The sequence below is a fragment of the Gymnoscopelus braueri genome (genome assembly GCF_963280865.1).
Source record: "Gymnoscopelus braueri genome assembly, chromosome: 20".
Lineage (NCBI taxonomy): Eukaryota > Metazoa > Chordata > Actinopteri > Myctophiformes > Myctophidae > Gymnoscopelus > Gymnoscopelus braueri.
In genome coordinates, this window is record NC_137622.1 from 5565151 (window position 1) to 5582326 (window position 17176).

At 41.2% G+C, this 17176-nt stretch overlaps 1 protein-coding gene across 1 annotated transcript in view; it reads left to right on the forward strand.

Moving 5' to 3' along the window:
- Window positions 1-1407: 1407 nt before the first annotated feature.
- The window catches only part of LOC308075449 (uncharacterized protein), a 258598-nt gene continuing 242829 nt past the window's right edge, over window positions 1408-17176 (forward strand). Inside the window, exons 1-4 of the mRNA XM_080415336.1 lie at window positions 1408-1511; window positions 1610-1663; window positions 1935-1964; window positions 2195-2214. Of these exons, the coding sequence (XP_080271462.1) occupies window positions 1418-1511; window positions 1610-1663; window positions 1935-1964; window positions 2195-2214 (198 nt within the window). The 5' untranslated portion in view covers window positions 1408-1417. The remainder of the gene's footprint in view (window positions 1512-1609; window positions 1664-1934; window positions 1965-2194; window positions 2215-17176) is intronic.

The following is a 17176-nucleotide window of genomic DNA, read 5'->3' on the forward strand; positions in this document are numbered from 1 at the left end:
GTGAAGCAGTTCGTTCATTTAATAGTGGTGAACTAACAAGGCAGAATGTATGGTGCTAACTCACTAGCTACTAGTGTTAAACCAACGGGTACCAAATCCAATTCACTTTGCCGGAAGCACTTCCGGTCTAGACCGGATACGGAAACTACATCCGTGGTTGCATGTGTGTATGTGAAAATTTACCGGATATAGGAGGCGGGATCTAGAGCATAATAGAAACCAGGTTAGCTCATGGAAAAGGCTTAATACTTCGGGTAATATTTTTGCCATTTTAATGAAGGCACAGTTAAGCTTTTACTACACTAAAGCAATTTAGCCTGGGGATAAATGTGGAGAAACAGCTGTGGTGGAAGAAGTAATCAGATATTTTACTTAAGTAAAAGTAGCAATACCATAATATAAAAATACTCTGTTAAAAGTAAAAGGCCTTGTGTTCAAAATGTTACTCGAGTTAAAGTACAAAAGTATTGGCATCAAAATATACTTAAAGTACCAAAAGTAAAATGTTTGAAAATAGCAGATCTACAAGCTCACAACGCGTCACGATGCAACATGTGGTGAGCTTGTAGATCTGCTATTTTCAAATGTCCTATGTATAAAATAGGGCTAAAGTGGTTAATGTAAGTTTTATAATAATTTATATATATATATATATATATATATATATATACATACATGTGTGTGTGTGTGTGTGTGTGTGTGTGTGTGTGTGTATATTATATATACGTGTGTGTAAAATATTTTGGAAGGACCTGATAAATTAATAATTTGGCTGATATATATATATATATATATATATATATATATATATTGTTTTGTGCATATATTTATTGAATTATTTGTTTCCCTCTAAATTTTCAGGGTTGTGCTACAAGAGGACTGGAGAGGATTCACTGCAATACACAAGGCCTGGCCAAGTATAATAATTATAGCAGCACGGGCACCACCTCTTTTCTATTTAGACCTGTTGTAACCTATACGTTGTTATACCATTCAATCCGGGAGCCACCTCTGTGTCTCATTAGTTGTTGCTATATGTATGGCAACATAATGTTTTATAATTTTTTTTAGTAAAAATTTGAACGTTTTCAGAAAACTTAGGTTAGGTTTTAGGAGGTGTTTTTAGAATTGGCCTAAGTCAGATGAGCCAGGAAACAGCAGTGTGAAGCGATTTTTTTTTCAAGCCACCTAATTTTCCAGGTACAGTGGTGACACTGTCAGTTATGACACTAACTGCTACACCTACTTTAAGTATTGCCATGTATAATTCCACTTATTTAGTAATACAGTGCTGCCAGAATCCAGCCAGTACCCTTCTGTACCAACACCAAATGCAAGCAGTGGTATGTCATTAATTACTAACATGGCAAAACCAAATGTAATTGCATGAAAGCTTTACAAGCATTTAGTTCAGGTTATGTGTTCAAAGGTTACAGCGTCCACTATTCATGTCTTGTGTTCCCTTCTTTTAGCCTCTGGAGGAAGCTCGGAGGATAACCAGCCTAATAATGGTAAGTGAACCACTTCACACTACTACCTCAGGGTGGACAGATTGTAAATGTGCTTTAGATAGAATTCATAGTTCATGTTTTGTGTTCTCTCATTTTAGGCTTTGGTGGAAGCTTCTTGGCAGAGTTGGAGTCAATGGACCCCTGCAATCATGGTAAGTAGACTAATAGGCTAGATGATTCTCTCAGCCACTCTTAGTGTGTCTCCAGTCTGTTTCAATAGGTGGTGGTTGGATTTCTAGTCCTGCCTTACTGGAGACCTTTCACTGACTGGAAATGTTAGTTAAATGGGTGGAAATGTAAAGTTGAGTGCATATATGAATTCAGTGTCTCACTATTTTGCAAGGATCTGTTAATGTTGGCACGATATTATATGAGAACTTGTATTTTACAGTGACTAATTAGGGCTATTTTAATCCATTTCAGGAGGGAACCACACTGGACAAGTAAGGAATGGTATGTCTGTTGTCCCTGTGTCAACAAGAGCCTTTTTATACATTTGTGATTATTTTATTAGCCATTACTAAACAGTTGCTGTGCCTTGGCTATTGTGCCATGACATACTGTAACTTATTAAAGACTGACATATTTGAACTTATAGCTCCTGCTACTCTAAACATTAAAACATACAGTCTTGATAAATTGCATACAGGCTTTTTTAAATATTTTAATTGTCCTCTTTTTAGACTTCGCTGGCAATCATCACCCCAAGGCTATAAAGGTGAGTTAACTAACACATTCTCAAATCACTTCTTTTTTTTTACCACCAGACATGCACTAGGTACACTTGCTAGTGTATATGGTGCTCATTGATAACTACTTTGATGGTGCTTATTTGCCTTATTTTGTTCTGTCTGTCTTTCTCTAGGAATGCCAATGTATAACTCCAGCCCCTACCACACTGTGCCATCAGAGAAAACAAGGAATAAGAAGAGGGCCTTCAAGGACACGCTGATGCAGGACTGCATGTTTGGTGAGTCAATCTGCACCTCAAAATACTAGGTTTACTACAGTGGATTTGGCAATTTTTATGATGGATATTTAATTTAATTAAGTATTTTAACTTTTATCTCAAGTAAATAAGAACAGATGCATTTTCCTCACCATGGAATGAGCCTGATGGAAAATGCATCCACTCTTAAAGAAGCACTTCACCCATTTCCAACCTTAACTTCATATAAGTGGTCCTCTGTAATGCTCACAATAAGATGGCACCATTTCTGTCTCAGAGGTGGTCTTTGCCTGTGGACAGTTCAGAAACCTGCCTACCAGTGACATCATTTCAAGCTAATGGACATTGAAAATGATGACCTGTCATGTCACTGGTAGGCAGGTTTCTGCCTCTGAACAGCCGAGCTCATGCCTCCTTCAATGCATGAGAGCCAACTGACCTTCTTGTCACCTGACAGGGGAGAGTTTCCCTGGTTGGACGTAGCGCGTGGAAGGAACACGTTATTCCAACCAGTTCCTTTCCCCTCCATCAGGCGCCCCGGCTGGCCAGGGGGAGGCAGTATAGTGACCAGGATTACTACATGTTTTTGTGAGGGTACCTACCCTAGGAGACACGGGGAGAACATGCAAACTGCACACAGAAAGGCCCTTTCGCCAACCCCACCTAGGGTATGGGCACTGATGACGCGGAGGAGAGAACACACCCCCAGCGCCCACAGCGTCCCCTGTGGGAATCGAACCCAGGACCTTCTAGCTGTGAGGCGACAGCACTACCGACTGTGCCACCGTGCCCCCCCTACTAATATTTCCTATAACTAATTAATTAAAGTCTAACACATCAATCTTCTTCTTCTTCTTGCGTATGTCATCAGATCCTCAGCTCCGTTGCAGCAAGCCAGTCCAGCGTCTCGTCATCCAGGTTCATCAGGCCTAGGTCGCCATGTGGTGGGCGGTGTTTCGGGCAGCTGGTCATGATGTGTTCCACAGTCTGTAGGGGGTCTCCAGGTTCACAGTGGGCACTGTCCGAGAGGCCCCACTGTTGCATTGCTGCCTCGACGGTCATGGCACGATGACCTGTGCCACGGCCTGCTGTTCTGATGGCTCCCACCATTCATCTGAACGGAGCTGGCGATCACGTATCCGCGTGCACCCCATCTTCTGCACTCCTCCACAGTCACCCAACACACACAACAAGCATGACGAATGTCCACTACCATGGAGAGGGTCGTTCGATGGCGACAGACATCCTAGCGGTCAGCGAGCCCCGACCTGACCTAAAGGCAAGATGGGAGGAGGCCCAGAGCACCTCCCCATCGTTCGACGAACTGATGGACCAAGCGGACGTGCTGATGCACTACGGTATATTAATCACAACATGAACATTAGTATTCACTCTCAACAATATTCGGTGTCCGGAGCGCTCTGCTTGCTGCTGAAACATTGGTAATTCATATTGGTCTTATAACTTCTGTTATTGGTTAGGGATTCACATTTAATTGTAACTAAGATTAGGGATTCATTAATAAAACATCAATGATGAGTAACTTCTGTCTGTCTATTCTCTTGGGTCTGTGTCCTTCCTGAGCAATCCAAACGATCACGTTCAGAGGTTTTGCTACCAGATAACCAGCAGGTAACTTAGGATGTGGCCTCCAACAGCTCCCACCTGTGGGGGAATGATGCTCTATTCATATACTGTAGGTGGCCCAGCCATAACAGAAATCATGTTGAAATTGTACAGGTATAATTACAAACTGGAGTAATTTAATTTAACCTGGTGGTCAAACTGGATGTCCATGTACTTCCCAAAGCGACTTGAGTTGTCATTCTTCAGGGTTTTGGCATTTCCAAAAGCCTGGCAGGGGAAAAGGAGTCTCCCGGAGCTTAATTTAATTTAATTTTATATCTTTTTTTTTATCCAGCTGTTTGACACTTTAAAAGCCATAATGTTTCATGTTTTCATATTATAACTTGTTTAAATAAAGTGTTAAAGTTCTACATTGGGGTTTCTATTGGATTTGATTAATGTGTACAAACTTATCACCTATTTTATAGGTGATAAAGGTATCATAATTATGTTTCATTGCATATATGTAGATATAGGTACATACAGGTCATATATGTACCTATATGTTACATACAGGTCATATGTACCTATATGTTACATACATAAAATTGGCACCTTTCCTATATGTATATGTACATATATGTACATATATGTATATGCACATATATGTACATATATGCCATATATGCACATATATGTACATATACATATAGGAAAGGTGCCAATTTTATGTATGCGAACATATATGCGGTCCTATATTACAAACATATATGACGCATATAGGTTCTTTCCGTAGACGCAATCAAGGCGAAACACCAAGGAAAGAGGGAGTCCCAGGGGCGTGCGATACTTGGAGGATTTAAAGAGCCCGCTCCCTGCTTGAAGGGACTGTCAATAACCTGCATTCACAGAGTGCTTCTACCTTTTAGAGGCCGTCTGACAAGTTTAACAATTTCCCAATGATGTTAAGCAAGCAAGCAAGCAAACTTTATCCATGAATTGAGTATGTGGGGATCTCATTTGAAACAAGCCATTTTATGAGCGATCCATTTTAGCTGACCTTGTATTGCAAACTGTACTTCCATGTGCTTTTTCTCTGCAATCTTCTAAATAAAGTATTCAATCAATCAAAAAAGCACGCCTGTTGAGTAATAAATTGCAACTAAGAGAAAGACGTTGTTTTAATTGAACAAAGTTTGTCAAACAAAGACAATTCAGTCAAAGCAACAACAAAAAGACAAAATAAGCCATCACACTATTAACAGAAGGCCATCACACTATTAAAAGAAGGCCTTATATAAAGTTAGATAGCTGTGACTTTGTTTCAACAGGGTATTAATAATAATAATAATAAATATAGCAATAATACGGGGCCAGTAGTGGAGAGAGAGAGAGAGAGAGAGAGAGAGAGAGAGAGAGAGAGAGAGAGAGAGAGAGAGAGAGAGAGAGAGAGAGAGAGAGAGAGAGAGAGAGAGAGAGAGAGAGAGAGAGAGAGAGAGAGAGAGAGACGGAATAGATTGAAGAGAGAGAGTGAGAGAGAGACATGGAAACGGAATAGATTGAAGAGAAAGAGAGAGAGAAACATAGAAACGGAATAGATTGAAGAGAGAGCGAGAGAGCCATGGAAACGGAATAGATTGAAAAGAGAGAGAGAGACATGGAAACGGAATAGATTGAAGAGAGAGACATGGAAACATAATAGATTGATGAGAGAGAGAGAGATGGAAGCAGAATGGATTGATTGGACATCTCAACCTATTGCCATTAACAGGAATTGAACCCTCAACCTTTGGATTGACAGGCTGTAACACTACCTATAGTGCTATAGCTTTGTCCAGGCTGAGGTTGTCTGTTGAAGATAAAAGTGAACCAGTGAAAGCAGCCGATCTACAAGCTCAGAAACACGTTGCTATCTGAAAGGTTTTGAGATTGTAGATCAGCTATTTTCAGAATGAAGTATGTCATACATTGCAAAAACATAGCCTGTCAAATAAGCATTTCAGGTTATCTATAACAATTGCACATGCATTAATTGACACAATCATGTTGTGTGCAATGCAACTTAAATGAAGTCTACATCAAGTGAGGCTTGAACTGTCGACCTTGAGGTTTTAAGGCACGCGCTCAAGCGAGAAGCCATTGGACCAACAGACAGACACTGTGAAAAAAGAGATCTCACAGATGATACAGTTTCACGAAAATAGCTGAAAAATCCTGGGTTGAAGTGTTTTTCAAACTGCTCAAAATTGCGGACAATCTAAGGGCGGAGCTTACTGGTCAACGTGATAGATGTGTTCCTCATGAGTCAAGGCACATGTGTAAGCAGGTTTAATGGCTGTCGGCCAAACGAGGCATGACTTTTGCCTGTTTAAAGTTTGCATTTTCAAAAAATCGCTATAGCGCCCCCCTTTGACCAATTGGAGTAAGATTGGTTTCAGTGATATTTGGAATGACCCTCTACATTACCGCAAAGTTTCAAAGAAATGTGAGTCTGCATATATGTGTTAGGGGCAGATGAATAATTGTCATAAAACTGCAATATTCATTGGCTCATTAAAGCTTCATTTTTTCACTTAGAAAAGATCCGCTCCCACTGTTTTGTCGGCATAGGTCCAAAGTTCATGTGTAAAACGTTTCGTGCAGATTACTCAAAAATCCCAGGAGGAGATTTAACTGTTTTTCATATAATTCAAAATGGTGGGAGATCTAAAGGTCAGAGGTCAAAAGTCAGAGTGTGAAAGTTGTTCATCATGAATAGACGCATGTGTGTATTGAAGTTTTATTGCTGTAGGTCAAACAGGGCATGAGTTGTACCTGTTAAAAGTTGGCATTTTCAATTGAGTGCTATAGCGCCACCTTTTGACGAAAGATTGTGAGAATTCTTTTTTGATAGTTTTTCATGACCATCTACCATATGGCCGAGTTTCGTAAAAAGCGTATGCACGGTTAAGCCAGAACTGCCAAAAGTGGCAGAAAAAGTGACAGAATAAAGCGAATATTAAAACAGGGCCAGGAGCCATGCTGGCAGCCTGGCCCCGTAATAATGTAGAAAAAAAGCCAGGGACCTCCATAAGAGAAGATTTGTTTTACATTTTAATACGTTCAGGATATGAAATATATTGTTATTCCAAATAAATCCTGTGTTGTGTAAATGTCAATTTCTGTGATGCCACTGCTGTTGTGTATACCCTACTGGCTCACCTGCCGGTGAGGAGCCCCCACCGAGAGGACTTAACCCTCGTAGGGTCTTCGTGTTTTAGTCACACCCAGGGCCTTCGGGTCACTTTGACCCGAAGGCCCTGGGTGAAAATTTTCATTTTCATATCACATGTTTAGTATAGTAAATAAGGCAAATAGAAGAAGTTTCATAGAGAATTTTTTTTTTTTACATACCTTTAATTCATGTTGAAAATGTTAAACCGGGTTAAAAGGACCCGAGGGGCCTTCTCGTTCCCCCCCCCCCCTCCCATTCAATAGCCCTCACTATACACAGCGACAAGATCACTCTCCCTCGTCCGGCTACCATCCCCTGGACATGTTGTATTTGTCTACTCTAGAGACGCTCGGATGCACTGCTGTGGATTCAAACCAAGGGCCCAGCTTCCTGCTTTGAAATTGAGTCAATATAGGAAGTACAAGTTCATATGAATGGCCTGTAGTTTCGCTGTTGCTGGTGTCAGAAAGAATAATTTCTCCATTCAAGTGGGTGGGTTTTTGACAAACTTTAGACTTGATTTTCTTACCTTAATAAACATTGTCATAAATACTATATGCTTCCAGTCGCTAGTTTAAAGTCTTCTTTCAATCACCATGATATGCGTTTTGGTAAATGATGGTCCCATTCATTTTTAAACTAATGTAAAGTAGGGTATGCTCTAGGAGGGACGGGATGATTTGATTGACGAGCTACACAACCAATAGCATTCATTCCCGCCCATGCTCTCGATTGACAAGCCACCCAACCAATAGCATTCTTTCTGGTTGCGCAGGATATGACGCGCTATGGAAAGATGGCGGATATGAAGTTCCTGAACATTCGGCTTCATTTATGGACTGTAGAAACCAATGGCGTCGCTTTGTCCATTCATTTTTACAGTCTCATGATTCAAACCCCCTCCACTCCATGGAAGAGGTGGAGAGGCACTTTAGCCCTGCACCACCCGCTTGCCCTTGTGCATTGATTTATGACAGGGATGTTGCCTTAGATCTCTCTCTCTCTCTCTCTCTCTCTCTCTCTCTCTCTCTCTCTCTCTCTCTCTCTGATCATTGAAATGCAGGCAACATTGTTCTGTTAAAAAAAAAGGGTAAGTTTTCGGGGGCTCAGGCCGGTCACCTTTCTGTCTAGCGGGACGGACCCGTTATCGAACCCTCTCGCACGAACGAGGCCAGCGAGGAGCTGTCCTCGGCGGTACACGACCGGAACAGTCCTTCGCTACATCTCTGGTTCTGAGGGACAGCGGGCATTCCTCCTCCGAGGAGTTGTACGGGGGAAAAAAAGGTCTGTTCTTTGAGCCGGTCTGTTCTTTGCAGATATAAATTATTACATTATTTAACATACATTAACCACTTCAGCCATATTTTGTACCTAGGCTATTTGAAAATAGCCGATCTACAGGCTAGTAGATCTGCTTGTAGATCTGCTATTTTCAAATATTTGTGTACTTTTACTTTTGGTACTTTAAGTACATTTTGATTCCAATACTTTTCTACTTTTACTCAAGTAAATTTGGAAATTCTGAACTTTTACTTGTAACAGACTATTTATACATTGCAGTATTGGTACTTTTAATTAAGTAAAGCATTTGAGTACTTTTTCCACCACTGTCTATAATGTGGTATTTTATTTAAGTCAAAGAAAATCTGACTGCCACTGCTCACGGCTCCATTGTGTGTGTGTGTGTGTGTGTGTGTGTGTGTGTGTGTGTGTGTGTGTGTGTGTGTGTGTGTGTGTGTGTGTGTGTGTGTGTCTCCCCCCCCCCTCTCTCTCTCTCTCTCTCTCTCTCTCTCTCTCTCTCTCTCTCTCTCTCTCTCTCTCTCTCTCTCTCTCTCTCGTCACCTACTTCCTGGCCTTCCCTGACAGGCATTAGCACTCGACTGGGCTCTCCTAGGTCTCTCTCTCTCTCTCTCTCTCTCCCTCCCCCCCCCATCCCCTCCACGCCTCTCGGCATGTGGGACAGTGGAGCGGCTTTACAAGGCTGCATGGTGGCGTCTTGAGTCCAGAGCTAGGAGCTTAAGGCAAAAGCAGAGAGAGCAGAGAGAGAGCAAAACGCCGCCTAGCCGCCCACTCGGGACACATTGAAAGAAGACAGAAAAAAGGGTCCAACAGGTGCTAATCCAGCAGATAATGGTTTATAAAGGCGAAATAAGCTCTGAGGGTGGCTCTGTGAAACATGTGCTGCGGTGGGTTTAAAAAAAGAAAAAAAAGGACAAGAAAATATTCTCTGTTGGACGGAGGAGAAGAGAGGAGAACAGGTTGACTTTAGCTCGTGTCGCTGACGGGCAGAAACCTTGCATCTCCATGTCCAATGGATATTATGTATCATTGCCAGTGGTGGAAAGTAACTAAGTACATGTACTCAAGTACTGTACTTAAGTACAATTTTGAGGTATTTTTTACTTTACTGGAGAATTTCCATTTTCCGGTACTTTTACTTCTACTCCACTACATCTCACAGGAAAATATTGTACTTTTATGCCACTACAATTATATGAAAGCTTCAGTTACTAGTTACTTTGTAGATTTTGATTATTATTACATAACATACATTACCCACTTCAGCCCTATATAGACTAGATCTACAAGCTCACAACGCATCGCATTGCGACACGTTGTTTACTTAAGTAAAACATTTGAGTACTTTTTCCACCATACTGGTGATGAAAGCCATTATCTTATCGACGCGCCGCGCGCGAGCCGCCGTGTCGCGGACACGAGGGGAGCTGTCGATACGAGTTTGCTGGTAACAACCGTGAACATGTTCTACAAATCTCATCGGCTATAACGACGGGGTGGGGGTGGGGGGGGTGGCACCACGCCGCGTGAAGGTGGCCGATAGCATTGATCCGCCAGCTTTCAAAGGGTTGGGCCGGGGGGGGGGGACCGCCTTAAGAGAGACATGCTCCCTCCTGTGTTGTTACTTGGTTATAGCAAACGACAGGGCCCTGAGTGTCCATGCACTCTCACACACGCGCGCACACACACACGCATGTTTGTATTGCTACACAGATGCTACCTGGTGTTTACCTGGTATCCTATAGTTTATTTTCAATGTACAGATTTTATGATAGTATATTGTTTACCAGTGGTTCTCAAAGTGCGGGTCCGGGGACCCCCAGGGGTCCTTCAGGTGGTTCCAGGGGGTCCCCAGTCAAATGACTGATAGTTAAGAATAGGAACAAAATGGACCCTTATGTGTCTGTAACTCAGAGAGTGTACAAATGGAACCAAATGGACCCGTCAGGGTCCATTTGGTTCCATTTGTACACTCCCGAGTTAAATCAACACTGATGAAAGGGTATCAACTGGGGGTCCTTAAAATTAAAATGTTTGAAAATCACAAATCACTGCTGTACTTCCATAAAAATCGTCTCTCTGGGGGTCCCTGGTATATCTTTTCAAATGGGGGTCCGCGGGCTAATAAATGTCAATTTGGGGGTCCTTGCTCATTGACATGAAAAAGTTTGAGAACCACTGGTTTAGACAGATACTAGGTTCTTGGTTTAGCTGTGATCCTAGTTTACTGAGGCACTACACAGTCTCACTGCATTTGATGTATGTGATTACCTTCCTTAGTGTAAGTCACTCTGGATAAAGAGCGTCTGCTAAATGCCTGAATTGCAAATTGTAAGTTGTATACCTAAGGACAGTTGTGGTACATCAGTGGTTCTCAAAGTGGGGTCCGGGGAACCCCAGGGGTCCTTTTATACAGGGGTTCCAGAGGGTCACCAGCCAAATCAATTATTATGGCATCAAAATCAGTTTAACTACTTTAAGCCTGTAGCCTAATCAGCTATTTTAAAAAAAAGTCAATATTTGTGATACATTTTCACAACACAAATCTTGTATGGGGGTCCCTGGCAGAAATCTTTTCAGATGGGGTCTGCGGCCAAATACATATTCAATAATTTGGTGCTCTTGACATGAAAACCTTTGAGAACAACTACCTGAACAACCAGCCAGAAATGAGGGCTCCATTTCTAGGGGTGGGACGATATATCGATATTGCGATATATCGCGATACTTCCTCTCGCGATAAATAATCGATATACTGCCTAATTTTTTTTCCCCCGCTTGTGATACTTGTTTTTCCGACTCTGTACATATAGTTTTTTTTCTTTCTGTATTTGTGTGACGATTTTGAACTGTTTGGTGCTTTATGTGTTTATGAATTGAACTCAAGGACTATCGTGATATATCGTTGGTGAAGTTTCTTGCAATATATCGAATATCGCGATATCGCAATATATCGAATATCGTGATATTATTGTTATCGAGGGCCTAATATCGCCACAGATATCGTATTTAGCTACGAGCTTGTAGATCTGCTTTTTTTTTTATCGTGTAAGTTTTTGCAAATCTTTGAATGTAATTTATATATACTTTTTAAAGCAAACATTTGTAACTAAAATCTTTGCTTCTGGGGATTCTACATTCTAAAACTTAACAGTTTTCTGAAAAACTTGTGTTGCTATAATATCAGTGGTTCTCAAACCAAGTTTTCAAATAATTGTAGTGGAGTAAAAGTAAAAGTAGAAGTAGAAGTAGTAGAAGTAAAAGTATTGCAAATTGGAAATACTCCAGTAAAGTAAAAGTAGCCTACCTCAAAATTGTACTTGAGTAAATGTACTTAGTTACTTTACACCACTGGTAAGAAGGTTAGGTCCAAGGAAAAGAAAGTTAAGAACCACCACATTAGTGGTGGCGGACACATTGTCTGCAGCTCCTGGCCATGAATGTGTGTCATATCCTTGGTGTCATATCCCTGTGCTGCAGCGTTTTTGTTTCCCTGATGTCCTCCGGCCATTTTCTGCTTAATCTGCTTCTTAGGTTCTTAGTCGCTGAGTAGCAGGTCAGAACAGAGCAGGTCATGCTGATAAGAAAGGTCACTGTTTTTGTGTTTTGGTCAAACACGAATCATGTAGGTGGTATTAGTAAAAATGTGTTGTTTCTGGTGACCTTAAGTTTTGGGTTTCCTGTTGGGTGCTTCCAGGTGCCTGGAAGGCGGATCCGGGAGGGTCGTTAAACTCTAATCTGGAGCACCTGGGTGTAGCTCCCCCTCCTAGTCAGAGGCACCTGATTCGGAAACTTTCAATGCATTTAATGGGACATTATCACCTTTTATTAGACCATTGAATGGGCGAAGTAGGCGACATACTGACCTACCCGCGATTTATCAGACCATTCATCGGGTGTTATCAAGACATACTGACCTACCGACGGAGATGACTTAAATTGTTCAGTTTCGGTTTTGGTTTCGGACCATGACGGAGGCGCGCAGTCTCAGGCGAACTGGAACGCCGTGAAGGACCACCGAGGGAGCTAAAGCGACCGAGTTGCCGTCCTGAACGGTGTGACGTTTGCCTGAGCCTACTCAGCGCCGTTGGAGTTATGTACCGATAGGCACAGAATCGTAAATTATGTTGTGGGGACTGCTCCGCCTCCAAGTAGGAGCCCAAGTAGGAGCCCAATGAATGGTCTGACAAATCGCGGGTAGGTCAGTATATCGCCTACTCGTCGCCTACTCGCACATTCAATGGTCTGATTTTTTACTTAAGTAAAAGTATCAATACTGTAATGTAGAAATACTCTGTTACAAGTAAAAGTCTGGAATGAAAACATTTACATGAGTAAAGGTACAACAATATTTACCATTTACCATTTACCAAAAGTAGAAAGTACTCATTATGCAGAATGTCCCATTTCACTACCTTTCAAATGCATAAAAATCTTTTGAAAATAGCAGATCTACAAGCTCACAATGTGTCACATCGCGACGCATTGGTGAGCTTGTAGATCGGCTATTTTTAAATGGCCAAAATGTATATACTGTAGGGCTCAAGTGGTTAATGTATGTTTTGTAATATTAATCAAAATCTACAAAGTAACTAGTAACTAAAGGTTTCAAATACTTGTAGTGGAGTAAAAGTACAATATTTGACTCTAAGATGTAGTGGAGTAGAAGTAAAAGTATAGAAAATTGGAAATACTTTTACTTCTATTCCACTACATCTCTGAGGCAAATATTGTACTTTTACTCCACTACAATTATTTGAAAACTTTAGTTACCAGTTACTTTGCAGATATAAATTATGATATTATAAAACATACATTAACCACTCTAGCCCTATTTTATACCTAGGCTATTTGAAAATAGCCGATCTACAAGCTCACGATGCGACGCGTTGTGAGCTTGTCGATATGCTATTTTCAAACTGTTAAGTACTTTTACTTTTGGTACTTTAAGTACATTTTAATACCAACACTTTTGCACTTTTAATCAAGTAAATTTGGTGGTCAACGCCACCGGTGATTTATTCCAGGGATCTAACACCGCTAGTAACCATCCAAACAACAATCATGGCAAAGCACAGATCAAACCTCTTACATAAGCCATTAGAAAGGCTTTGTCTAATACTGAAATAACAACCTCTTCTTTTAAATGCAAATTCACTTCGCTTGCATAATGCATGGGTCAAAAATAAGATCGTCATTTGAATATTATATTTAGGGAGACTTGGCCTTAATAGAAGTCATGTTCTGGCTATATTTTCTGTGTATTCCCTAATTTTAGATGAATCTTTGAGAAAGAAACACTCAGAAAACAGAATACAACAGTGGTTCTCAATGTGGGTCCCCCAGGGGACATTGAGGGGGGTTCCAGGGGGTCCCCAGCAGTGGTGAAAAGTAACTTAAAGGGATACTTCACTTCCGGGCCGCCGACACATTTAAAAAAAATATTAAAAATAAATGAAAAAAGTTATGGAAAATTCATGGCCCCCTCACGCATTAGAGTGTCCTACTAATGTGTGAGGGGGCCATGAATTTTCCATAACTTTTTTCATTTATTTTTAATATTTTTTTTAAATGTGACCCCGGCCCGAAAGTGAAGTATCCCTTTAAGTACATTTACTCAAGTACTGTACCTAAGTACAATTTTGAGGTATTTTTACTTTACCGGAGTATTTCCAATTTTCAGTACTTTTACTTCTACTTCACTACATCTAGTCAAGTAGAAGTAAAGTACTTAAGTAAAATGTCTGAGTACTTTTTCCGCCAATGCTTACTGTCAGGAACAGAATTATAAACTTACGTTGTAGTTGTTGTTAGTCACTGTGCATAAGAACGTCCACAAAACGCCTGAAACAAGTAGATTATGATAAGTCATTGTTGTACTAAGGCTTGAGGTCTGACCCACATGCCAGTTAGCTGGGCATAATCTCCTACTGTAACTGAATTTAATCAGCTTAATCCTAAACTCTATAAGCATATAGTGTAGATTAAGGGATGCTAGTTGTTGACATTTTGGCCGATATCCGAATGCCGATTAATTCCTAATACAGACAGAGATACAAGGTTGCTGCCCGCCAGCGATATTATTCTCGCTCTCTCTAAGTCGTCCTCAGACCTCAGTGTCTCCAGTCATCTTTTTTGTTTGTTTTAAATAGCCGATCTACAAGCTCACAATGCGTCACATTTTATACATTTGTAAACATTCTGCATGCTTTCTACTTATGGTACTTTAAGTACATTTTGATACTAATGCTTTTGTTCTTTTACTCAAGTACATTTTGATTTCCGGACTTTTACTTGTAACAGAGTATTTCTACATTATTTCTTCAGTATTGATACTTTTACTTAAGCACAAAATTGTGAATACAGCACTGAAGTAAAACCTGAAGGATGAAGGAAGCAGTGTGTGGACAGAAGCGATGGACACATGTGCATCTGAAGCCTGAGAGAGTAAACTTCAGTGGAAAAGCATAATGGGAGGATAATTATGGAAATGCTCTGGATGTAATTAAGTAATAAGCCTGTTGCCTTCCCTCCTTAACCCCCAGGCCACTACACGCGCAGCAGCACACGCACACACTTCAAGCCTTAACACTGCTGTGTGTGTGTGTGTGTGTGTGTGTGTGTGTGTGTGTGTGTGTGTGTGTGTGTGTGTGTGTGTGTGTGTGTGTGTGTGTGTGTGTGTGTGTGTGTGTGTGTCTTTGTCTGTGATTGTGCACGTGCAGGCATCCGTGTAAGTGTGTGTGTGTGTGTGGTTATGTATGTTTGTGTGTGAGAGCTTGTCTGTGGTCACTGATAGTGCGAGTGTGTGAGCGTGTGCGGGTGTGACAGTGCATTTATGGTGATACAACACAGCAGCCCTGTTTGGGGGCTCTGGTTTCTCTCTCTCTCTCTCTCTCTCTCTCTCTCTCTCTCTCTCTCTCTCTCTCTCTCTCTCTCTCTCTCTCTCTCTCTCTCTCTCTCTCTCTCTCTCTCTCTCTCTCTCTCTCTCTCTCTCTCTCTCTCTCTCTCTCTCTCTCTCTCTCTCTCTCCCTCTCTCCCTCCCTTCAGGGCATCTAGACTGGAGCCAAGCCAAGAAAGGCCAGGCCACGAAGGGGCCAGCCGGGACAGCTGAGGAAAGGGCGGGGGTCAGGGGTTGAAGAGTGTGTGTGTGGGGAGGGGGGGGAGAGATAAGATGAGAGATGGTGGCATGCAGGGGAGGTCAGCTTCAATGATGTTATCAACCGATAGCTGGAGGCTAAAACAACCAATGTGGTCCCCACCACTAGCGCGTGTGAGTGTGAGTGAGTGAGTGAGTGAGTGAGTGAGTGAGTGAGTGAGTGAGTGAGTGAGTGAGTGAGTGAGTGAGAGTGTGTGTGTGTGTGTGTGTGTGTGTGTGTGTGTGTGTGTGTGTGTGTGTGTGTGTGTGTGTGTGTGTGTGTGTGTGTGTGTGTGTGTGTGTGTTAGGGCATTCACAACTAATGATTTTTACTAGTCGACTCATTTGACCAAGTAGTAGTCGACTAGTCGACTAGTCGAAATTTACATTAAAACATTTTTTTTTAATTTTTTTTTATGGGGGGGCATTGTTTTAATGCCATCCTACTACTATATTACTATTATTATTATCCTCCTGCCCTTATTTTTATGGTGTTTTAAAGGACAACTTTGTTTTTTTACAACCAAGGTTTATGTTTTAGATTGTAATTAAAGTAAATAAAAGATGAGTGTTAAAAAAAATTCATTTACTGCTTTCTATAGTTTTAGAAATTTTCGCGATCTTTTTTTACAGTGGGCGGGGGCATAGTCATAGTCCGGTGGCTAAATATGTCATTTTTTACACAATAACCCGGTGTTTTCTTAATTATTATTTAAAGTACCTCTTATAGCCCCCAATAACTCACATCTAGCCATCAAAGACCACAGGCCCTTTTTTATTGTGTAAAAAAGGCATATATTTAGCCACTGGACAGAATGCCCCCGCCCACTGTAAAACATATCGCGAAAATTGCTAAAACTATAGAAAGCAGTAAATGAAAAAAAAATAACACTCATCTTTTATTTACTTTAATTACAAGCTAAAATATAAACCTTGGTTGTAAAAAAACCAAAGTTGTCCTTTAAGGGAAGCGCTTCTGGCACAGCAGCACAGCACCACAGCAGCGTCTCCAAGGATCCCCATGGCATTGCCCAATAATAGGCTTTTATTGGGCATACTTTTGACCCCCTTTTGATAAAAAATAAAGTCAGGAGGATAATAATAATAGTAAGATGGGCCATTACTATGGCATTAAAACAAATTACCAAAAAAAAAATTGTTTTCAACTATTCGACTAGTACCAACAGAGTCGACTAGTGGTTATACGGTGAAAGCCCTAGTGTGTGTGTGTGTGTGTGTGTGTGTGTGTGTGTGTGTGTTTGAGTGTGTGTGTGTGTGTGTGTGTGTGTGTGTGTGTGTGTGTGTGTGTGTGTGTGTGTGCGCGTGTGCTTGTGCGTGTGCGTGTGCGTGTGCGTGTGCGTGTGGGTGTGGGTGTGCGTATGCGTGTGCGTGTGCATTATTGTCATTACTTAAAGCACCCAATGACCACGTACACTGACTAGACTCACATTATAAAATGCATTCTAACCCTTTGTATAATTTATTACAACTGTTAGAATTAT